Below are 24,510 nucleotides of genomic sequence, written 5' to 3'. Positions count from 1 at the left end.
ATTACCCTTCGCATAAAACAGAGGCAAATAGAACCAAAACCTTTATAAAACAAAGGCATAAACCAGTTTTCATACCCACGACGGCAAACGGTACCCCACGGCGTGAACCTGTAGCACTATTGGACGTCACTCTCTAACACAGAAATCTGATCTATCTGCGCAGATGAGGGTTCGGTTCGACGGCACAGCGTTCGCAATGTAATGATGTTTCTTCTAGGATGGGTTCTACGCGACGATGGACGACGGCGATTTCACTTTCGTCGTGGTTCGTTCGACGATGATTTCAACACCACGATGCGGTTGGTTCAACGACACTCGTGGATGCAAAAATGGTAATGGCGGATGGAAAACGATTTTGGCGCTAGAGAGGATTTTGATTTGTCTGAAATCCTGAAATCGAGTTTTGTTGTTGTTGTTTTTTTTAATTAAATAATATCGGCTGAGCCGATTCCGCAAATGGTACGCATGGACGTGTACCTGTAACACTATTGTTAATAAAATCTATAAGAAGTTACACGCGACAACTTAGGCCAGGTTTGTACAATAAATTAAGATAAGATGAGATAAAAATTAAAAGTTAAATAAAATATTATTTAATATTATTTTTATTTTAAGATTTGAAAATATTGAATTGTGTATTGTATTTTATTTAAAAGTTTAAAAATTTTGTAATAATTAAATGAGATGAGATGATCAAATTATAAGTTGAGATGGTTTCAATACTATCCAAACTAGGCCTAAAGATTTGTTAATATTTTTAATTACTCTATATACTATTTGCATGTTCTAAAGTTAGTCTTTAGGTTTATATTTTGGTGTATATGTACATGCAAATGTGCGCATGTTTATGAGAAATACTTATCCTGCGCATAATTTTTATGAAAGAAAACTTATATATTAATATGATTCAATGTGATATATCAGATTGTAAAATTTATTTTTATAAAATAATTTTAACTTATCATATTGAGTCATCAATTTATAAATTTATTTTTAGAGAAATTTTTATAGGTCTAATAATTTTCCATGTCTATAGAGTTGGGATAGCCTGCATACCTGAATATTTTTAAGTATTCTCAGAATACTTCACTACTATTTATTATTTTATTACTTTTTACCTATTTTTTACTATTATTCATTACTTCACTATTATATAATATTCTATTATTACTTTTTTTTACTAATATTCACAACTTCTCAACAATTCTCACTACCCAAACGCTGGATGGGGATAACTTTAGTCAAAGATTATTTGGTTGAGATTTATCATGAACGGTACTCAAATGAAATAGTTGTTACAAATGAGTAAACGGTGAAGATTAATTGACAGTATGACATTCGTATATATATGACTGCAATTTAGTTGTCAGATTTAATTCTTTTTTATTAATTAACAGTCATAAGCCTTAACTTACTCTCATTAACTGCTTATTTTCAAACAATCAAAATCTATCCAATAATCATTAACTGCCATTAAATTTCTTAACGGTAATAAACTGTCTAAACTTGCTAATTTTGACTGAAAACATACCTAACTGGCCTGTGCTATAAATTAATTACATGTACACTATCTGAATTTCTTCTAATTTCTTCTTATTCCAGAACTTTGTATTTCTATAAAAAAATTGTGGTAATTAAGAACTATCTAGCTAGTTAATCATTTGTCAGAACTGTCATTCTTTAGGTTATTTTATTTTATTTTCTTTAGGTTATGGTAAGAAAATATATAATTTATGCGCTTCTGCAATGTGTAAGTTATCATGTGCATTTAAAAAAAATGTGGATAAATCTAAGGGTCATATGAAAAATTAATTTTTTAATGATATACGATATTAATTATTTTAAATGAAATGTGTGACTTGCATACTCTAAACTGTATCCAACATTAATCTTTAAAATAATCGAGAACATACCAGTTGATGAGAATTGGTCATTGCGTAAATATTATCTATAAATTAAAAAAGTTGTTTAATTACGCAAAGTAATTCTCGTGACACAACATAATTAAGTTTATATAATATTTCAAAAAGAGAGAGAGAGAGAGAGATAAGTCTATATAAAGACAGGAGAGAAGTTAGACGTAATTAATCTCATGTGTTATGACCTACAATATTGCAGTATGCACTCCTATCCTTCACATACGTACGGCTTAATTTAATGGCTGCCAAAATCTGAAGTTGCAGGATCAGTTGTTGATAATTTGCACTTACAGCAAGGGAGATTATTCTTTCAGCCAGCTGCTGCACAATTGATGATCGAGGTAGGCTAGGCTCTTTATAACCTCTTATTCAAAATTTATTTTTTTATTTTCTAGTTTTAAGCAACCAAAGTCATCTTTTCCTGAACCTTCAATGGCAGCAGTACCGCATGTATTTAATCTGTTAGAAATTATTTCTTTCTTCCAGTCAGTGCCCGGCCATCTTTTCTTTCAATTATTTCTTAGCTTTGCTCTGGTTGGAATATTGAAATTAATGGTGATATGCAATTTCCTTTTATCTTTGATAAATGAACTTCACCTGATCTCCTTCTCTCCTTACTCTTGATCTCTTTGAGGAGGCAAGTTTGTGATGCAATTACTGGGTAGCAAGCTATTGCCAGATTCTGTCATTGATTTCTTTGCTCTATCACAACATATGTACAAGCAATAGTGGCAACCTCCAAAGACTCAATTTGTTCCAAACACAAGGGCTGCTATAGTCACACAAAGAGATCATTACACAAAAGCAAATAAGTAATCTTACAAACTGACGTGGTTTCATGTGATCTGTTAGATCTAATTTATAATAAAAGTAACTTTACAATCTGACAAATCATATAAAGTCACGTCAGTTTGTGAGATTATTTTTGTATAATCTATTTGTGACTAAAATATTTCTCGTTACACAATAGTGGCAACCTATCACAACGCTCCCTTCTTCTTGCTGGGAATAATAAACTTGTCCCAAGTTTGAATTAAATATTGTGGTTTTCTGGTAGCATATAACTGGACAATTAAGATTATTGATGTTTATTTTGTAATTTGCTTTCTTGCTCTCCTGATAGCTTTTGGTGGGTTTGGAAAGTTGCTTGAGAGAATATGATGGGAGAGACAGATAGAACTGCGCAGGTTTCAATTGAAATGTCCGACTTAAATAGAATGTTAGCCTCATCCATCAGTGAAAAGCTGCGAGATAACTCACCTTCCTTGCTAGTGAGCAGCATTTTCAGAGTCCCTCAGAAACTTCGTCGGCGTAATGAGAATGTTTATGATCCTAACATAGTCTCAATCGGTCCCTATCACCGTGGCACTAAAAGACTAGCTCCCATGGAGAAAATAAAAATGTGGTATCTGGGTTCCCTCCTCAAAAGGTTTCCACTGCCTCCAGATGAAGCTTTGGAGCACATTGTTGAGAGCATCAGAGAGTTGCAGAGGCGTGCACGTGATTGTTATGCAAATCCATTCAAGCTCAACGAGGAAAAGTTCATTGGGATTTTAGTTGTTGATGGCTGCTTTCTCCTTGAGCTCTTTCGGAAAGATGCATACATAGCCCCAAGACACAGAGATGATCCTATATTTAACACGTCCTGGATGTTTGAAAACCTTTATCATGACTTGATTTTGATGGAGAACCAAATTCCGTGGTTCGTTCTCCATCGTTTATATGAGCTAACAGCATCTACCAGCGAACAGGAACCCGATTTTCTAGTCAAACTTGTTCTCAAGTTCTTCGAGACGATGATGCTGATGACAGTGCCAGCCGAATACAGATCAAATGGCCGTGAAGTCAAGCATATTCTTGACTTGCTGCACAGTTGCTTGCTTTCCTCATCCGGGGGAAGAATTCCTCAAAACAAAAACTTGGAGTTGTTTCCTCCAGTGATGGATCTCTTGCAGGCTGGAGTCAAATTCAAGAAGGGAACTCCTGATGACATCTTGAACATCAAGTTCAGTAAGGGATCATTTGAAATCCCTCCCATTAAAATCCGGGGGAATTCGGAATCTTTGTTCAGAAATCTTATAGCATATGAGCAGTGTGACCGCCATTGCATGGATCAATTCACGTCTTATGCAGTATTCTTGGACTGCCTCATCAACACCAGCAAGGATGCGGACTTGCTCTGTGATGAAGATATTGTTGTGCATGCCTTGAGCACAGAAGACATTTCCCTTCTCTTCAACAGGCTGTACAATGACACACTCATCTCCGAATTCTATTATGGTGGGATAGCTCGTAATATTAACGAGTATTATAGATCTCGATGGCCTAGATGGAGAGCAACCTTGATGCGTGATTATTTCAGGAATCCATGGTCGATTTCTTCATTCATAGCTGCAATTTTCATACTTATTTTCACCTTTACACAGACTTTGTTTACCATTCTCTCTTATTAATCTGGCCCTTATCCTAGTAATTATTTTTCTGTACAAAGTACAACATTCCAAAGGATTGAATTTTGTATTGCTTTTTCTCCTAGTTGGTGCGATGATGTTCCATTTGTTAAATGATTTATGCTTTATCCGGTGAATTATTAATACTTTGAAGGATCATATCTTGAAAACCATCCTAATTAGGTCATTGTTACTGTGATCATAAATAATAGACCGTCCTCCAATTCAACAGAATTTCATGGTCCCTACCAAATTGAACAAAAAAAAAAAAAAGAATGCACTGGTGGCCATGACGAATTCATTATCCACACCTGGAAACAGCGGCATGTTTGCAATTTAATTTGCAGAACAAAGTTCAGAGTTTTATTGGAGATGATTTTAAATCCATTAAGAATGATACTGTTTCCAACATCAAATAGAGAACCGTTCTCTTTTAGCATTTTGCAAACACCACAAGGTACACTTCAAGATTCCTAAGATGATCCCATATTCTACTTCCATATCCCTTTATTTTTTCTTGTACCTGCCAATACCCCACAAGAAAACTCATGAGATTCATCACTACTATTTAATCCATATGCTCTATCTGTACTTATAATAAAGTGTTGCATAAATTAAATCATAAATCCCCTGTAAAAGACCCTATATATGAGACATGTATACATTAATCAACCTGGTGAAATGGAGTAGAGATGAACGACAGATACAAGACAATCCATGAGTATCAAAAACAATATAATATCCATGTTATCGAGGCGACTTTAACAGTGATCTCAAACTAGCTTTAAAAATAATTCATATCTGCAGGCTAGAAAGAAACCACAAAACTGGAATCATGTAAATATTTCCAATGCATGCAGTTAAGCTGTGAAAAATAATTAACATGAAGGCAAGAGATCTCACCACTTGGATTCTGCGCCACCAATTGGGCTGCGCAATGCATCATAGTGTCCATATCCATGATAAAGAACACGGATAGGGTTATCCTTGCCATACTCCTGACCATACTCAGCTATGATTATGAGGATACCAGATTTCTTGTCCTTCATGTAAACAGTGATTGGCATCCTACAAATGGAAAATTTTATATGATAATGTAATGCCAAAAAGCCATAAACAATGGTCAATCTGGTACAGATCATTTCTACCGGCCTCTATGAGAACACCCCTGGCCACACTCTAGTTATTGGAATTTTAGTAAGCAGCAAGCAAGCATGAGCGAACTATATAATTGAGGAAGAGTTTTAGAGATGAGAAAAAGGACTTACTGTAGGACATGGGAGGCCATCAGCAACTCAGGCTCTCCTCCCCAAATGTGTGGCTGTCGCATCTCTCCAACATAGTTGTCAAAATCACCTTCAAGAAACCTGCCAGTGAATTGAAGACTTGAAAACTTGCATGAGGGTTGAAGTTTATTTCAATTGCTACAACAGGAAGTAAATCATCAGGTTTGGTGGATTCCATAATGTAAAAGTTTCCAATTATAATAGTATGGTATAAACATGGGGGTCCTCTTCTTAAAACAAAAGGGCAGTCCACTGTCAAATCTCCCTACTGTATTTTGGGGCCAATTGAAAATGAAACAACAGTGTAATCCCACCAAGTGTTCTCAAGAAAACTTACCATTCGGTTTCTGCTCTCCTCTTAATGAACTCATCTGCAACCTGTCCAAACCATTTGATGTTATAAGTCACATAAAAACTTGATTTGGGGCATGAGCACCGAAGAAAGTGATTAGGAAGGAAACGCAGAAAGGTACTAAAAGCAGAGAAAAAAAAAAGGAATCTAATTTTAGCTCCCGCTCTCTTCAAAACTGGGCTTGCTGGTTTGCAAGCAGTCTCTGTCCAAAAGATATGCTTGGTGATTGGAACAATTCGACCAAGTTTAATGTAGTTTTTATGTGAAATAGATGTTGCTCAGACACCATATTAAACAGTTCAACAATGAAGCAAAAGCAGTAAAAGTCGAAACATGCATATAAAGCATCAGTCTCCTAGTGAAATTAGGAAAAACTTGAGTTTATTTTGTACTTTAGCTCTGAGCTCATCTGCAAGTTCTTTCTGACGGCTATCACTTGAAGTTGGCTTCCCTGCTCTCAGGCAAGCACCATGAACTACAGACCGGAACAAACATCTTCCATCTCCAGGTATGCCTTGACCAATCAAACACATAACATGTTAATATATTCTTGAAATCAAGCAATAAATTTCACAGCTAGCTAACATTGATTCAACGTTTGCAGTGCAAACAAATTGATTCCATTCCATTGATAAGTCTAGCAAATGAAGAAAAGGGAGGATTCATGCTTATTGAGATGCCACCTTTCAAATCCTACGCTAACAACGCATGTCTTGTTATTTTGAGTTGGCAACTGCATACCCAATCTATGCAATTGCATTCATTTTCCATGATTTACACTTTCACCATGTTCTTAGCACCTCAATGAAGATTACAATTTTTTTTTTTTTTTTGACAAGTTACAATTAATTAATGCTCACTTGTTTCAATACAAAATGAAATAAGAAAAATTAGTATGGCAAATGAGTGAGGCAGCTCATAAAAAAAGAGAGTGTAGTATGACTACCGAGTTATAGGCATCATATCCAAGTACCAATAATATGAATCTCCAAAAGTACATAACAAAAGGAAATAACAAAAAATTTATTTCCTATAATTCTAAAGAACTGCAGAATTGTTGCAAAAAGATAATTCTCTTCGGAACTAAAAGGAGAATCATTAATTACGAACACATTTGCTGAGAGTCTTGCAATTAAGAAAGGAAAAATTTGAAGAGAGAGAGAGAGAGAGAGAAACAAACCTAGGCCATAATCCATGGTAATGATCACAACAACTTCTCAAACGTCAAAAAAAGAAATCACAACTCCCTAACCAGAAAACAAGATCATTAACTAATAACAAAACTTGAACTTGCACGGAAAGCATCAAAACAAAGCCAACCGTAAGAAGAAAAGCACAGAAACTACTTGTCCACCAAGTAGTTTAAACTCCTTTTGTTTCTTGTCTCATTCTTACCTAAGCGAAGGGTTTTAACATAAGATCACGAACACGAAACAGGAACAGACAACACACACAAATCATTAGAAATACAGGTGGGTCGTTACCAAGAGAAGTTTCTGGTTTCGGCTCCTTTCGGGCATATGATAAGGAGAAAACCATGCCCAATCAGAAGAATAAGCACGAGCCCTTGTAAAATGATGTGAAGCTGCAAAGTTAGCAGTGAGTGAGAGTGACTTGGTCATTCTAGGGGTGTTAGGAGTGCCACCCGTCCATAGCTTTCGGGGTTGTGGTCCCAAAGCTACCATCGAAGAATCGAATTCCATTCTTTTGACAGAGAAGCTTGGGTTGGACATTTTGGGTGGAATAATTATTTCCATATGCATCAAATAAATATTATTTATATATTGAATTTTGTACGAGGATTCATATATCTTTGTATATGTTCGTAAATGCTAATTTGTTTGCCTTTTATAATTTGATCCATTGGATGTTTTAAATTGTGATGAATTCCCCAATAAAAGTTATATAAATGATCATTTAGTGTTCGAATATATAGTTCATTAAATTCACGAATTCTTGTCAATTGATAAGATAAGATGTCCACTTTTCCTTGCTAATAGAAAGAAAAACATGCAACTATGATCATTTACGTTTTATGCGATTATTTGAAAAGCAACTTTTGACGCAGAAGCTTGCAGTTCGAATCTTCCTTAATCCTTTCCCTTCTCTTTTTTGGGACCAACTTTCTCCTCGAAAAAGGGAAAAAAAAATAATCGGGAATATATCAACTCTTGTTACAATAGTAGATAAACCTCATTCAATTAAACACACAGACGGCATGGCATTCTATCAAGCACCTCACTTGCGAAGGAAAGAGAGACCCACAAGAAAAATTTGCGTATGGAATTTGGCACGGGGGCCGCGCGAACGCAGGCCCCCACTACCACAAATTATGACGTAGGCTCTGCCACTTTGGGCAGACCTTAGGGCAGCACCCCTCCGAGAGTGCAATGGAGGTCACTGACCTAGGCCATAGGCCTTCTTGATCACCCATTGACCCCGTCCAGGTAAGTATGTTCTATAGGACCCGTGCTTTCCCTTATATATGAGCGCCTTGGCGTGGTCCTTCTTGCTCCTTCTTAATGTGGGATAATTATATGGGCAGTGCTACTCCCACCGGGAGGAGCCATCCAACGTCCAAAAAACTTTTTTTTTTTAAATATTTTTTAAACCCCTTAAACATTTGCAAAAAATAAAAAATAAATAATATATTACAAACTTATAGAGATGTTTGGATTCGCAAGTCATCTCAGCTCATCTCAACTCATCTCACTACTATTCATTACTATTCAGCAACTTTAACTCACAAATCTCATTACTATTCACAACTCATCTCATTACTATTCACAATTCATCTCAACTCATCTCAGCTCATCTCAAGTCATCTCAAGTCATCTTCAAATCCAAACGTAAAAAACACTTCCTTAATTATTAAATCAAAAATAAAATCAAAAGACGAGTTTTATAGGCGGGGAGTAACTTTTATTGAAAAATTATACTCATCATCCTTACACTACACATCACACATTATTTTTTATTTTTTTCCTTAACAACTATGTGATATAAGGATGATGAATAATAAAACTTAATTAGTTTAGTAGGAATAAAATCAAAATAAAATAAAAATAAGTATGATATATGATATGTGAGATGGTGAGTAGCAAAGATCTTAATTATTATATACACACGAGTCTTTGACCCGTGCAATGCGCTGATAGTTGTGTATGTTGTATATGAGGGAGAGAGACCGAATCTTATAGTGGAGAAATTCAAAATTATTTATAAGGCGGTTTATTTGACAAAACAATATAAATATTGAAATAGTACATTTGGATGAAGACTTGAACAATTTTATATCTTTATATGTAAGAAAATAAATGAAACTTAAAAGTTACAACAGTTCATAATGAAATATTAAAACTTAAAAGTTACAATGATTCATAATGAAACATTATTTTTAAAAGGTTTACCAGTTCATAAACATAAATAAATGAAACTTAAAAGTTACAATAGTTCATAATGAAACATTAAAACTTAAAAGTTGTAATGGCTCATAATGAAACATTGTTTTTAAAAGGTTTGTCGCTTCATAAACATAACACTTTAAATCTAATGGATATAATGTATATTTTTATGAATAGAATGTCACGTCATAATTATATGACTTCATTTTTATATATATATTTATAGTAATAGAGAGGAGGAAAGTAAAGTACGCAGGTCTCAAAGTCAAAGGTCAATTAGCTTGTTGTCTACAAGAATTGCTAGAGAAGTTTTTTTTTTTTTTTTGGGTGTGAGTAACAATATATTTCATAATATATGTTGTAAATTAAGAATATTTTTATAAAATGATGTTAATTTTATAAGGTAGTTTACAAAAATGCTCCTCCTTTTAAAATATTATTGTGTAAAGTATTGTAAAAAATAATAAATATTTATCATTTTTCAATTGTAATTAGCTTCTGATGCTACCGTTAGTTATGTTAGTTACACGTTATTTTATGTTAATATGAATTCGTCCTACATCAATTAAGGGATGATGAAATGATAATTGCTGTTTTATTTATGAAAAAATGACAATCAACGTTCTATTGTGAAATTAAATAATTAGTAAATAAATAAAATATGACAAATAGTTTTTAAATTATTTAACGTCACATCCAAAGATAAAAAGAAGATGATAGGGTAGAAGATTTTGATCTCATTTGTTTTCATAACTCATCTCATCTTATTTAATCATTATAATTTTATCAAATTTTTACATAAAATTAAATAAATAATTCAACTTTTTCAAATTCAAAAATAAAAATAATATTAAAAAATATATTCTAACAATATTTTATTTAACTTTTAACTTTAATTTTAACTCATCTTATCTTATCTGTGAAAACAAACAAAGTATATTATGACCTTTTATCTCATATCATCATTATAATTTTTTTAAATTCTCATATAAAATATAATAAATAATTTATTTTTTAAAATTTAAAATAATAATAAGATAAAATAAAATAAAATTTTATTTAACTTTCAACTTTTATCTAATTTCTGTGTGTCCAAAACGGGACCTATCTCAGCTCACGTGTATTTGACTTGGCTTGAAAATTTTGGTGGAAGCTTTCTAACAATTGAAGTTTCGAATGGAAGCCTCATCCCCCTTTTTTCTTCCTATAAAGCCCTCTACCCAGAATTGTTAACTCACCAAGCAAGTGAGGAAATCCACTAGCAAAAAAGGCATTCCCTGATTCAAACAGTTTCCCAACATATCTTTACATCACCAAGCATGTCGTTTCTAACAAGCATGCCTTCAACAACATCTATTCTATCAACATATGCCTCCTTCTCTGCATTCGCAATGCTGGTCCGGAGTATGATCAGCGAGGTCAAGACCATGAGCAGCCAACTCATACCCCAACAACTCCAAGTGAAACTCTACTCCAGGCTTGGACGCCTTTTCGGTACTCTCTCTTCTCAAATGATTCTCATCATCGATGAATATAATGGGTTTTCCGTAAATGAAGTATACCAGAATTCTGAAGTCTATTTAATTTAAGCACAAGAATCACCCCCACGATCGAAAAGCTGAAAGTTTCTAAGGCCCAGCGTGAGAAGTGCCTCTCCATCACCATCAACAGAGGAGAGCAGATTCATGACATATTCGAGGGAATCCATTTCACATGGGAATTCGTTTGTACTGAATCCCAGAAATCTTATTATGATTGTGAAAGCTATACCGAATCAACAGAAAAGTCTGAACGTAGGTCACTTCATCTCAGTTTCCCCAAGAAATACAAGGAGAAGGCACTCAGCACTTACCTGCCATATGTAGTGGACAGAGCAAAAGATATAAAGGAAGAAAACAAGGTGGTGAAACTCTATTCACTGGGAAGCTTCAATGGAGAATATGATGGGGGACCATGGGGATCAGTCAATCTTGACCACCCATCCACTTTTAACACACTGGCTATGGATCCAAAGCTGAAGAAGGAGCTAATGGATGACTTGGACAGGTTTGTGAAGAGGAAGGAATTCTACAGGAGAGTGGGAAAGGCATGGAAACGTGGGTATCTGCTATATGGCCCTCCTGGTACAGGCAAGTCAAGCTTGATAGCTGCCATGGCTAATTACCTGAAATTTGACATCTATGATTTGGAGCTTACAAATCTAGGTAGCAATTCAGAGCTCAGGAGACTTTTAGTCTCTACTGCAAATCGATCTATTCTTGTAATTGAGGATATTGACTGTAGCATTGAGTTACAGGACCGACAGTATGGAGAATTCAATCAAACCGACAGCAAGGTGAGTTTATATATTTGCAACTCCTCTTTCATCACTTCAAAATACCCAGCAAAACATCTAGGATCAACCATGGTAGTAATTTATTGAACTATTCACTCTAATTGACAGCTAACACTATCCGGCTGCTAAATTTTATTGATGGACTGTGGTCAAGCTGTGGAGATGAGAGAATAATAGTGTTCACAACCAACCACAAAGACAGACTAGACCCTGCATTGTTGAGACCAGGCCGCATGGACATGCACATCCACATGTCCTATTGCACTCCATGCGGGTTCGAGATCCTTGCTTCCAACTACCTCAGGATCCAAAGTCACTGCCTTTTCAATGAAATTCAAGGGCTAATAGAGGAGGTGGAAGTCACCCCAGCAGAGGTTGCAGAAGAGCTGATGAAAAATGAAGACCCCGATCTTTCCCTTGCAGGACTGGTTGCATCCCTCCATCAGAAGCAGCAGATGAAATGTGTTCAAGAATCCAAATTCGAAGGAGGAGGAGCGGTAAATGAAGAAGACAAACGAAGCCCGAAAATGGAGGAAGTAGGTAAGAAGAAGAAGTCAAGGAAAGCGAGGAGAGGTAAAGGCAAGCGATGAAAGGCATATTATATAAATATATATATATATATATATATATACACATATGGAAAACTGTTCGTGTGATTTGAGCTGGTCTCTCACTTGTCCTTGTTACAGATTGCCTCATGATGAGTGATATACTACGCTTTTTATAAAATAAATCCGTCTTTGCATATGGAACATGTCTCTCATACTGATCCACATAGCAGGAACTCATAATTCTTGAAATTTTCGTTAGTAGCCCATGAACAGCAGTCTCTGAACATCAGTCACAGAGACTGCTATTCTAGACGTGACCGAACCCAGCAATCAACAATATCTTTGAAGTTTTGAACCTAACAGTGTGACCTATGACATTTTATCAAACAGATTACCTGCAAAATAAAAAACGGCTACAGCTGACACTCCGTAATGGCTAAGCGTCCACTAGCAAAAGAGAAGTTTTGAGCTAGGAATGCAACAGGGGCCGCGCGAACGCAGGCCCCCGCTATCACAAATTATGACGTAGGCTCTGCCGCTTTGGGCAGACCTTAGGGCAGCACCCCTCCGACAGTGCAATGGAGGTCACTGACCTAGGCCATGGGCCTTCTTGATCACCCATCGACCCCGTCCAGGTAAGTATGTTTCAGCGTGCGCCGTGTTGTTCTATAAATAAAGCGTCTCGGCATATTCCTTCTTGCTCCATTTCGATGTGGGACTAAGTCGGCAATTTATGCATATAACTATAGTTGAAGGACATGATAATACGTGTCATATATCCTATGTAAGTGTACGGCGTTATACAACTGGTGGTCGGTTGAATCTTTGAACAACCAGCGAAGAAAAAAAAACAACAATATCGACCGACCAAAAAAACTCATGGACACGAGGGTTCTAAGATTATGAAATTAATAAAATGTCTTCATTATAATGGAACATCTTACTGCAAAAGTATTTTTTGGACCTATATTCTAAGTATGACGAAAAGAACTTGAAGCCCTCTTACGGTGATGGAAAAGGATCTGAACCGGAACATGGAGATCAACCTGTGATGAGAAGCTTGACAACAGAGTTTATTTATTGGAATTTGTGATTGATTTGGAGTGGTTATTGCCAAGTATTTAGAGGATATCCGGGCCCTCTCGTAGTGGTAGGGAGCAAAGCGTTGGGACGGACACTTGAGGACCCAAAAATCAAAATACAATAAGAACAATTTATCAATTCAAAGGTGGGTGAATTTATCACTGAACAGTTGAGGTAATTGGGAGATTTTCGTTAAAAGAAATATATCACTTCAACTTTGAAAGGAAGGACAAATTACTTATTCCATTTTGAAATAATGGGTCCTTTTATTGTTTTCTGGGTTTGGGTTTGGGTTCGTTTTCTCATTAGTTTGCTCATGAAAAAATTAAAAAAAAAAAAATCTACTCATTATTCCTACACTATACACTACATGATTTTTTTATTTTTTATTTTTCAATTCTTTTAATTTAGCAAGAATAAAACAAATTAAAAAAAAAAAGTATTGTGTGTGGTAATGGTATAGGGATGATGAATAAAATGGCTCAAAGATAAAAGGTGACTCTCAAATCGTATCCATCCCGACCAAGAGATTGTGAACACAATGAACCTGTTAGAGATCTCGATCAAGTCTCTAAACACTATGATCTCCATGCTCAAGATCTCTTTGAGATGATCGAAAGCTCGTTCCTCTCTTGCTTGATTCTCGAACAATTGTCACAATGATGACAAATTTGGTAAGGTGAGGTTAGGTATTTAAGCTTGAATTGGTGTATGGAATGGTGGTTAGGATGATGAAGTGTATGGGCTTCAATGGGTGAAAGGGGCGCACGGCAATGGAGGGGAATTAGGGTTGGCACCACTTAGGGTTTGGATGATGAGGCTAGAGTTTTAGAATTAGGGTTAGGATGTTGGGCGGCTAGGGTTGGACGGCCACAAGGTATATGACTTGATTGGTTGATTGAGAGATTTTAGGAAGGGTTTCTAAAATCTTGAAACTCAATATGGAAATGGATATGGCCGGTTATAGGAAAGGATATGGTCAACTAGGGTTCCTAAAATATAAGAACACCAATATGAAAAGAAGAGTGGGCGGCTAGGTCAATCCTAATAAGGCAAGTGATTGCCCAAATTGAGTTGGATGATGGCAATGATCTTGTATTTAGCTAGGGCAAAAGATGATGAGGCAAACAATTTATGGAAAGTTGATAAACACTAGGGTTGGTCGAAAATATGGATTGGAAGAGCAAAATTGTGATGAACACCAAGAACATAATGAATAACACTCAAGAACAAAAGCATAAAACACTTAAGAACTTGAATGAACAAATGAACAATAATGATAATTCAACATTTGATTCACGAATTGCACAAGAATTGAATAAACCTCATATATTGATAAACACAACTTGGATTTACGAATTGTACCAAGTTGCAAAAACAAGATAAATGAATCACACATATTCAAAGAATTGCAAGGTGTGATCATCTCTTTGAGATTCACGAATTTCACCCAAAAAGCTCAAGTGCAATGTCACCGTTTATGATCTCTCAAACTATAGTCTTCCCTCTAGGAAATTTTTCAAAAGATTTTAAGGCAAGTAAATAAAGTCTTATTTATAAGCAATACAATTTGGAAACCCCCAATAGATCCCTTGAAAATAAATAAATAAATAAAATAAAATAAACATGATAGTGGCATGGACCAAGCTTGGTTGTGGCATACATGAGCCTATGGTGGACTAGGTTGGTGCATGGTGGTCTTCGGGCTGGTCCATGGCTAAGTGGTGCGGCATGGCTTGCTATAATGAGCCATGTGTGTGCGCTGCATGGCCCAGGCTAGTGACCTAAGCACTGGCTGCATGGCCCAAGCTGGTGGCTTAGGCGTTGAGGCTGCAAGGCATGGGCTGGAGCCATGCGCTGGATGGCATGCCTGGTGGGCATGCCACTGGCCTGGCCAGTAAGGCACGGGCTAGAGACGTGCGCCCTGGTGGGCATGCCACTGGCCTGGCCAGTAAGGCACGGGCTAGAGACGTGCGCTGGATGGCATGCCGTGAGGCATGCCACTAACCTCGCTGGCATGCTGCAGGGGGTTATGCGTGGGAGCACGTGCTGCTGGGCTATGCAGCGCAGGGCCACGCAGCCCATAAGCATGCGCATGGGCCTGCACACTAGGACGCGCATGAGCGGGCGGCGCGATGCTGCGCACAATGCCTTGCGCATGGGTGCGCGGTGCAGTGTTGCGCGCATTGGCAGGCGCTCACTAATCTCGCTGGCCAGCCTGTTGGGCGCCTCATGTGTGCCATCACGCGGGCCAAGGCATGCATGCATGCTGAGCGCCCCGTGCATGTCACCCCCATAGCCAAGGCATGCTTGTGGGCTGGCTAAGGTGTATGTCCCCACTATAACAAGGGCATGTGAGCATCTCTAGAGGCAACTCAACATGAGGATCTAACAAACCTCAATGTAGAAAATGGGTCTGTGTACCCCAAGCTAGTGACCTAAGCACTGGCTGCATGGCCCAAGCTGGTGGCTTAGGCGTTGAGGCTGCAAGGCATGGGCTGGAGCCATGCGCTGGATGGCATGCCCACCGGTCTGGCCAACAAGGCACGAGCTAGAGACGTGCGCTGGATGGCATGCTACAGGGGGTTATGCGTGGGCGCACATGCTGTTGGGCTATGCAGCGCAGGGCCACGCAGCCCATAAGCATGCATATGGGCCTGCACACTAGGACGCGCATGAGCGCGTAGCATCGTGGGCGCACATGCTGTTGGGCTATGCAGCGCAGGACCACGCAACCCATAAGCATGCATATGGGCCTGCACACTAGGACGCGCATGAGCGCGCAGCGCGATGCTACGCGCAATGCCGTGTGCATGGGTGCGCGGTGCAGTGTTGCGCGCATTGGCAGGCGCTCACTAATCTCGCTGGCCAGCCTGTTGGGTGCCTCGTGTGTGCCATCACGCGGGCCAAGGCATGCATACATGCTGAGCGTCCCGTGCATGTCACCCCCTGAGCCAAGACATGTTTGTGGGTTGACTAAGGTGTATATCCCCACTATAACAAGGGCATGTGAGCATCTCTAGAGGCAACTCAACATGAGGATCTAACAAACCTCCCCCCCCCTCCCCCCCAAAAAACGGTAATGACAATCCCATCCAGACACTACAGATTCTTTTCAACCAACCCATAATCCTTTCCCAAAAGTGGCAAGAGAGAAGACCAAAATTAAAAGAGGCAAAAATTCCATAAATTACAAGGGGCTGTACATCTCTTCTCTATGAAAACAAAAGGCGATGCCCATGGGAACAGGACAGAAGAAATTAAAAGGAAGAAATTTACAACAGATACAGCCTAACATTGATAAACTGAATAGCTCTTGCTTTTCCGGAAGAAGCTAAATGCTTTACCCATCCTTCTTCTTGAGATTGATTTACAGAGTGGATTTGATTCCAGGGCAGGCATGGGCTTTTCACTATTTTCAGCCAGCTGATGCATCTCAGTAGTTGGTTGGTCTCGTTGTCGCTGCTCCCTAAACACCATCAAAAGTTTCTGAGCCTTCTCTCTCCCCCTCGAGGTTCCATTCACTGAGATTGACACCAGTGCAGGTATTACCCCTTCTTGTAAAACCATTTGACTGCATTTCTCATTTCCTTTGCACAAAATAAAGAGACATGAGGTTGCTTGCTCCTGTTCGATAGGTTCACCAATGTCCAGCATTGCTGCTAGTCCACTAATAAGGCCAGGTGCGGATACAATTTCATTCTTTCCCGACTGACATGAAGCCAGGTTTACAAGGACAGCAATGACTTTTTCCGCCCACGTGTGATCACGAGAGGCTGCAAGAAGGGATTGGAGACCACTGACGATGCCAGCTGAAAGGAGATTCGGAATATTGGAGGGAAGAGTGGAGAGATTATAGAGGGCATAGAGGGCATCAAGCTTGCACTGGGGTTCAGGATTTGTTAGAAGGATCTGGGTTAAGAAAGGGACAGCCCGACTTGAACCAATGACAGGCTTTGCTCCTTCAATGAAGGACAGATTCAGGTACAGTGCTGTGGCAGATTCATGGGAATTGGGGTTGGAGATCATCCCCTCCAACAATGAAATTACTCCTGCTGCAAACATCATTTCCTTATTTCTGAAAAAGAAAAATTCAAAAATAGCAATTACATCAAAAATTTTAAAAGATCTTAATAGTTTAATTTGTAAACAAATGAAAATGTATCCTAAACTACCAAATCTTGGCAATTTACACCCTCACTTAAGATCTGACTGTTTAGTTGTGCAAAATGTAGCTCCCAAAAAAAAAACACACACAGAGAGGCAAGAAGTTTAATATGCCAAACAAGTCAACAGACCAAACCCATATAAGGGTTTCAAATTCTTATAAATAAAACACTAGCTTCTAACAATTGATTTTTTTTTTTTAATTAATAAGAGAATTTTATTCTAAGTAAAATAGGCATAGCCCAAATACACAGGAAGTATACAAGAGAGTACGCCTAAACTTTAGAGCAAAACACGACAAAAACCAAACATGAAATTGATAAAAATAATGATATAGCAAATGTAATGTAATTAGCCTCGTTTAGATTCAAAAATCATCACAACTCATCTCATTTCATCTAATTATTACAACTTTTCCAAACGTTCAAACAAAATATAATAAACAATTCAACTTTTTTAGATCCCAAACCAAAAATAATATTAAAAAAATATATTCTAACAATATTTTATTCAACTTTAAACTTTCATCTCATCTCATCTCATCTCAACTCAACTCACTATCCAAACCTAAGTCCTTCTAAGGATGCATGAAGATTATAACGAATGCTTTGACATACAAAGACGCTTGCACCCATGGTGTTTTCTTATTTTCAAAATAAAAAAAGGGCGACACATTCTTTTGAAAGAAATTGAAAAAGAACAAAATCGAGAAACTTATGATTCATAGCTCATACGGTCAAAATTCTGAAAACGTGGTACGTAAGCACAAGTGAAAATTCAAACTAATGCCAGCTTTTAAAAATTACAATCTCCATGTCTTTCCTAGTAAGAATTGACATTAAACCAAAAAGGAAAATAAAACTTAGCCTCAACAACCAAACTACCATTAAGGAGCACAAGAAGACAATTGAGGGGAAATTACATCCACATAACACACTAGTTTATATAAGCCAGATCACCCAAAAGCATTAGCAAGTTGACTCTTTTGCATTTCAAACAATAAACAGGAATGAAATTATATGATGATAAATAGTATTTGCCATAATAATAAAGAAGGTAAGGAAAGTTCAAGTACAAAATTTCCTTATAACCAGATCATCGTAATTTTGATCAATTTATGACACTGAATTTTTTTTAGGTGATCAGTTTATGACACTGATAATAGAATAAAGAAAAATTCTATGCATCAGCCACTATTCACTACCCCACACCCTATAAAAAATACCTCCACACCCTATGAAAAAAAAAAAAAACTATAGGTGTGGGGTGTGAAAGTGATTAGTGGCTGATGCATAGAATTCCTCTAGAATAAATATATGAATCAAGGGAAACAAAGATGAAGATGAGTTGGCAACCAGATCATGTCTATAGTTTTTTGATCGGTAAATTAATTCAACTAAAGTGCCTATTGGGAGATTCGAACAGATCATGTCTATAATTATGGTTTAATTCTTTGGACGAGCATCTTAGGACTCGTTTGTTTTCACAGATGAGATAAAGTTGAAAGTTGAATAAAATATTATTAGAATATTTTTTTTAATATTTTTTTTGTTTTGGAATTTGAAAAGGTTGAATTGTTTATTTTATTTTGTGTGGGAATTTGGGAAAGTTGTAATGATTAAATGAGATGAAAAGTTTTTTGAAAGTGAACGAGGCCTTAATGTTTTAGTACTGTCATAACTCCCATAAATTCTGCCATGCTTCCATAAAATATATGGTCAATGGTCATGCTTGATATTGTAAAACTCCAGAAACATTGAACAAGAATACATACCTGCTATTGTTGACAGATAGGTTGAAAAGAGCCATGGCTCCACTTTCCTGAGCCATTGCATTCCCTTCACGCACAGCCGACCCTAGAAATCGCAAAAGAGCTTCCACAAACCCATTGGCTCCCATAAAAATCCTAGCCTCCTCGTCATCCTTCAGCAACAACCTTATTTGCTCCACCACCACACATTTTTCCCTCAAGTCTTCCCCCTCATCCAAGATAGACAGAAAATTCTGGTAACTTTCCAATACACCAAGCTCACACTCTTCCAGCTTAGGAGACAAACTATCTGTTTCATTTCCTTCAGCCTCCTCTATGACACCACTCTCCTCTAAAGGAACAACCTTAACCCCCTTCAACTTGCAAGACCCAACACTGTCCATAGCTCTTGAATTTGTAGATTCTGACTCGGACAACACCAGCCTCCAATAGTTGAGGTCAAGAGACTCGGGGGGACCATCAGGAATAGAAACTCCATTCTGTTCACACCAACTAGCAATGAGACCTTTAACACAGTAATTAGGGGTCAGTGAGAGATGTGAGAGGTTCTGTTGAGTCTTTGGGCAGGTGTTATGCCCATCACCAAACCATTTCTCAATGCAGATCCTTTCATATGTTTGCCCAGAAGCAATGATCACTGGATCATGCATAAGCTGTAACGATATTGGACACCTCAATTCTTCAGGCGGCATCTGCCCTGATCTCCTGTTGTTTGGCTTGAAATTAAAAGAACCAACTTTTGACAGGTGTCGTTCAAAGGCATGACCATTGCCACCAGGTCCACCATCATCAAGAGAGCCCTGAACAGTGGGAGAACAAGGTGTAGAACCTTGTGAATCATTATCATCAAAGATCTCACTTCTAAATAATTTGGAGTACTTTCTCATTAGATGTAAAAGATAAGCCACAATTGATTCCTTCCTCTTGTCTTCCTCCGCACGAGCTCTTTCTATGAGTTTCTTGAGAGCTCTTCTCTCAGAAAGAGCTGCTCTAGAAGAAGTTATTCCAAGCCTAGTAGCAGCCTGGTGAAAGCATTCTAGCTCATTACTGTCATTACTGTTGTTGAATTTTTTCCCCTGTTGGAGCAGTGCAATAATTTCATCACCAACTTGCTTCTCTAATGGATCGAGCGAGAACACAGTACCCTCAAGTTCACTCACAATCTCCTGAATCTAAATGGAAATTCAATTACAAAAGGTGTCAAAAATACTCCAAAATATTCTAGACAATAGAAATAGCAACAAAATACCACAATATCATCAAGAACGATAATTTATAGTTATTTATATAAATTTAATCAAAATCTAATAGCTCTACTGGAAATATGACCCCTAAAGAAAAAAGTAGTCTTATTAGTATGAAGCCAAAACCCATTAACTACAAATATGCACCAGAATCATTTAGAGGAGCATCCACATGAGAACTTGAATTATAATTACCTGGCATCCAATTGATTGTGGGACAATATCGTCAACACGCCTGAGGCTATCTTCAAGTGCACATCTTGCCCTCTCAAACTTTAAAAGAACAGAATCCCCAGTTATAGCCTGCACAATAAGAAAGATTATATCACTAAAAACTCCCCGGCAAAAAAATAAATTTACGGAAATAAGAACAAAGAACAAAGAATGCATAGTTATTCGTCTACCTGATATAATAGATTGAACATAAAAAGAAAATTAGCTCACTGCATTATAGTTGAACACATTCCCACTATAAAAAATGTTAATCCAATAAATAATCATACCAGATATAGTTTACTGCATTCTGAGCAGTGTTGAAGAACATTCCTCGCCTTCTCAAGTGCTACATGCAATGCACACAATGCCTGAATGCCAGATTTGCTCCTTGGGCGTGCTGCTTCCAAAGAAGGGAAAATTGATATTACTCTGCAATATATCGCAGAGAGTGTCTTGCACATTTCTCCATGTAACTGCATAAGAAAAATAATGTGAGCTAATTACCCAGTGTTATGGAACTGTATTCGAAGTATGAACTTCAAAAAGTTAATAGCAAATCCAACAATTCTATACGACTGCAGTCCCAAATAAGGAAACCCTTGTAGGAGAAAAACCAACTTATAGTACAAACTAGATGACCAAATTCTCACCAAACTCATAGATCCAGTATAACGTCTACTTGTTAGTCATTTTTTTCTGGAAAGTAGAATTAATTATCTATGAAGGAAACCAAGTACAAAATTGTAGATACAATTTTCACCAGCTAAATAAAAGTAATTCAGAAAATGCCATGACTTCATCTAGAATCCCACTCCAGATGCTAATCACCATGACAAAGGAAAAACTGAAGCGCCAAAGTATCAACTATATAGTTTCCTTAAACAACCATAATAGGGCATGCACACACATATATCCGCAAAAAGGGGGCATACACACATAGGCACAACGGATATATTTAGAATTATACAAATACATTAACCAGCCTCACGTATATAGGATCGTGTCTCCACTAACTAAAAACATAAAAGAGAAAATAAATAAAGAATTGCTCAGATAACATTTTTCACAGTAAAAGCTACCGGTAATTTGAATTCAATCCAAACATTGCACCAATACCTTGGCATCAGTAGCTGCAAACAAATTTTCTTCTATCTCTGTAACGTCCATTATTGAGATCACCGTGGAAAATTATGGAAAACCTTAGTTCATCTGCGTTAGAAAAAGAACAAAATAAATTAACAATTGCATAGGACCCAATTAACTCAATAAGAAAAGCAGTGACCAGGCCAAACTGCTACAGCTAAAGACCCTTCGTTGCATCAGCTACTTTACGTGCTAACGAATCCACATGCAAATTATTTTGATAGAATACACTGGAATCAACAATATACATGCAAAACCAACAAAAGAACGATCAAACTGTTTGGTACCTTGAAAAACAGTTGAAAAGGAAATAAAAACGAAGTTTAACATCACGATTCCGTCATTTGAGATTAAGAAAAACGATTAATTGAGGTGAATTTGGTGAAGAGCGCACCCCAACTACGCCAATCATTGTGTTGGGCTATGTTGGTGAAAAAGGAAAAAAAAAATCGTCCTACATTCTTTCAGTAACCAAACAAGGCTCTAAAAGAAAAACAGGGTCTTCAGCACGGAGTACTACTTCGTTTTTTCTATCAAACGCAATGGATCCAGACATGACAGTACGAAAGGAATGAAGAGAAAATTAATTAAATAACGATCTGAATCTGACATTTCATCAAACGCGTAAAATTTAAAATTTGAAAGAGAAAAAAATCACAAACAAAGAAAACAAATGAAGCAGGAATGATGGTAGGAAAAAAAAAACACAAATTGATTTGAACATTTACTCAAATACCGACGATTCAAGATTCCAAAAAAGCGGAATTCGAAATGACTTCCTAGATAAAGCTTTTTAGCTGGGACGAGACGAAGAAATCACCCAGAGATAATGAAATTCCAAATACAGCGAAAAAAGCAGTGCATCCACATTTATAGGAATTGGTTAGACAAATAAAGCAACTCCTAACCATAATACGCGAATTAGCTACGGAATGTGATTTACACCCAAGCAGGGAAAAAAAGACACGGAAAGAAGATCACAAAAAACAACAGAAAAAAAATTGAACACTTCCGTAAACCAAACCACAGCTCAAGCGAAAAAATAGAAATCCAGAAGTGAACTATTGGGCTTGAGGGAAGCTAGGGTTTGGAGCCCAAAACGCACCAGAAAAATACGGAATCAAGCCAAGGAGGCTTCATACAATAGCACGTAAAATGAATCCAAGAAACCAAACAGGAAATTAGGGTTGCAGTGATCTCCTAACTTCCATCTCATTGCAGTTTGTTAGGTATTGGAGGGTTCGAACCAGGGAGAGAGATGGACTGAGGAAGATTAGAGGCTTTCGATTGTTGTAGGTGGCGAAGGATATTGGGAATCGGAAATAGATTTTTCAAAGATTCGAAGGTGTTATTTAAGGGAAAATAAAATAACAGTGAAAAATAAAATGATTGTTTATTCGCGAGTCTTTTTTTTCCGGAAAAATAATAACAATAATAAGAGGGGATTGGAAATTATTTCGCCGCTATTGTCTCCCCGGTACACCGGCCGACAGTTGCCGACCTCGTCCTTTGTCGGTTAGTAGATCTGTCATAAATGTACCCAATTGACTAAATTATCCTCCTCATTGGTTATTTCTGTTTTTTTTGTTTTTTGGCCTTTTAAGCAAGTTGATGGGAGAAGATTGTAAATTTTAGGGCAGGAGCCCTCCACTTGATTTCAATTTCCATTCCTTAATCCTGACAATTTGGGAGGCTCTTATTTCACTTTTATCGTATTATATAAAATGTAATATTTGTAAGCTTAGTTTGGATAGAAAGATATTTTCATCTTATATCATTATATCTTATTTCATTTTATCATATTTTATCTTAATATTTAAATATTATAAACACAAATACAAACACTTTTTAAATTCAAATTTTAAATTTTTCATCTAATCATTACTTAATTATTACAATTTTTCCAAACTTCAAAACAAAATATAAAAAATAATTCAATTTTTTCAAATTATATTAAAATATTATATTCTAACGATATTTAAATTTATAATACTTTTATTCAATTTTTTCATTCTTTTTTTTCAAAACTCTATAAAACATTTTAACTCAAATCATTTTTAACTCATCACATCATATTTCAAATATCTTACTACTATTCACAAATTATGTCAACTCATTTCAACTCACTATCCAAATCAAGCCTTATGACTATTAGATTATCCTTTTATTACAAAAAATCAAAGGTTGATCAGCAGTATCGCCTAATTATAGTGAGATAAAAGTGGAATAAGAGTGTAGTATATAAAATTCTAATTTTTTTAATAAGCATGTATTTAATTAATTGTTTACAACCGAAGACATTGTATCAAAATAAATATAATAATATAGCATTTTTGTAAAATATAATCCTTCTCTAAGACTTGATTGGGTAGGTTTAGATTCGATTTCACTAAAAGGATAAAATAATTTAATTGGGTTTTTAAGTTTATTTTATGAAAATTATTCTTATCAGTCACTATTTACTATTTTCACACCCCACAACTTATGAAAAATATATCTATATCCTATGAAAAAAAAAATTATAAGAGTGAATAAATGTGAAAGTAAATAATGGCTGATGTATAGCATTCCTTTTATGTTATGAGTCTT

General features: G+C 36.7%; 3 protein-coding genes, 2 non-coding genes and 1 pseudogene across 7 annotated transcripts; 2 read left to right on the top strand and 4 right to left on the bottom strand.

The window, feature by feature from the left end:
* The first annotated feature begins 2,067 nt into the window (after positions 1-2,067).
* LOC109019763 (UPF0481 protein At3g47200-like) lies at positions 2,068-4,530 on the top strand. The gene is made up of 2 exons (XM_019002129.2): positions 2,068-2,260; positions 3,043-4,530. Exon 2 carries the CDS (start codon positions 3,077-3,079, stop codon positions 4,370-4,372), a length of 1,296 nt encoding a protein of 431 aa, XP_018857674.2. The 5' UTR covers positions 2,068-2,260; positions 3,043-3,076; the 3' UTR covers positions 4,373-4,530.
* A 136-nt stretch (positions 4,531-4,666) lies between these two features.
* LOC109019778 (OVARIAN TUMOR DOMAIN-containing deubiquitinating enzyme 4-like) lies at positions 4,667-7,614 on the bottom strand. 3 transcript variants are annotated; one of them, XM_019002155.2, is made up of 7 exons: positions 7,492-7,614; positions 7,188-7,254; positions 6,400-6,521; positions 5,993-6,033; positions 5,638-5,736; positions 5,273-5,437; positions 4,667-4,892 (listed from the first exon to the last, which is right to left on the bottom strand). In XM_019002155.2, exons 2-7 carry the CDS (start codon positions 7,201-7,203, stop codon positions 4,877-4,879), a joined length of 459 nt encoding a protein of 152 aa, XP_018857700.1. In that variant the 5' UTR covers positions 7,204-7,254; positions 7,492-7,614; the 3' UTR covers positions 4,667-4,876. The 3 variants fall into 3 exon arrangements, with proteins under 3 accessions (XP_018857700.1, XP_018857706.1, XP_018857692.1); XM_019002161.1 differs by having other exon boundaries at positions 7,403-7,514; XM_019002147.2 differs by lacking the exon at positions 7,188-7,254 and having other exon boundaries at positions 7,492-7,612.
* Positions 7,615-8,299: 685 nt separating this feature from the next.
* LOC118344383 lies at positions 8,300-8,462 on the bottom strand. Its single transcript, XR_004798155.1, has one exon. It is a non-coding gene; the product is annotated as a U1 spliceosomal RNA (small nuclear RNA).
* A 2,113-nt stretch (positions 8,463-10,575) lies between these two features.
* LOC109019795 lies at positions 10,576-12,919 on the top strand (annotated as a pseudogene).
* LOC118344395 lies at positions 12,778-12,940 on the bottom strand. The gene has a single exon (XR_004798168.1). It is a non-coding gene; the product is annotated as a U1 spliceosomal RNA (small nuclear RNA).
* Positions 12,941-16,545: 3,605 nt separating this feature from the next.
* Positions 16,546-23,357, bottom strand: LOC109019801 (U-box domain-containing protein 45). The gene is made up of 6 exons (XM_019002180.2): positions 23,027-23,357; positions 21,895-21,987; positions 21,066-21,251; positions 20,758-20,865; positions 19,322-20,490; positions 16,546-17,458 (listed from the first exon to the last, which is right to left on the bottom strand). Exons 2-6 carry the CDS (start codon positions 21,943-21,945, stop codon positions 16,672-16,674), a joined length of 2,301 nt encoding a protein of 766 aa, XP_018857725.1. The 5' UTR covers positions 21,946-21,987; positions 23,027-23,357; the 3' UTR covers positions 16,546-16,671.
* Positions 23,358-24,510: the final 1,153 nt, after the last annotated feature.

Source organism: Juglans regia, chromosome 13 (genome assembly GCF_001411555.2).
Source record: "Juglans regia cultivar Chandler chromosome 13, Walnut 2.0, whole genome shotgun sequence".
In the NCBI taxonomy this organism is placed as follows: domain Eukaryota; kingdom Viridiplantae; phylum Streptophyta; class Magnoliopsida; order Fagales; family Juglandaceae; genus Juglans; species Juglans regia.
The sequence above is the reverse complement of the archived record's forward strand: the minus strand, read 5'-3'. Positions and strand labels throughout refer to the sequence as shown.

Coding starts and splice junctions, on each gene's coding strand:
- LOC109019763 (XM_019002129.2), top strand. CDS start 3,077: ATGATGGGAGAGACAGATAGAACTGCGCAGGTTTCAATTGAAATGTCC.
- LOC109019801 (XM_019002180.2), bottom strand. CDS start 21,945: ATGGACGTTACAGAGATAGAAGAAAATTTGTTTGCAGCTACTGATGCC. Junction 20,866..21,065: donor AATGCAGTAAACTATATCTG/GTATGATTATTT, acceptor CTTATTGTGCAG/GCTATAACTGGGGATTCTGT. Junction 20,491..20,757: donor CACAATCAATTGGATGCCAG/GTAATTATAATT, acceptor ATTTCCATTTAG/ATTCAGGAGATTGTGAGTGA.
- LOC109019778 (XM_019002147.2), bottom strand. CDS start 7,546: ATGGTTTTCTCCTTATCATATGCCCGAAAGGAGCCGAAACCAGAAACT. Junction 6,034..6,399: donor CAGATGAGCTCAGAGCTAAA/GTACAAAATAAA, acceptor TGGTTTGGACAG/GTTGCAGATGAGTTCATTAA. Junction 5,438..5,637: donor ATGGCCTCCCATGTCCTACA/GTAAGTCCTTTT, acceptor TTCCATTTGTAG/GATGCCAATCACTGTTTACA.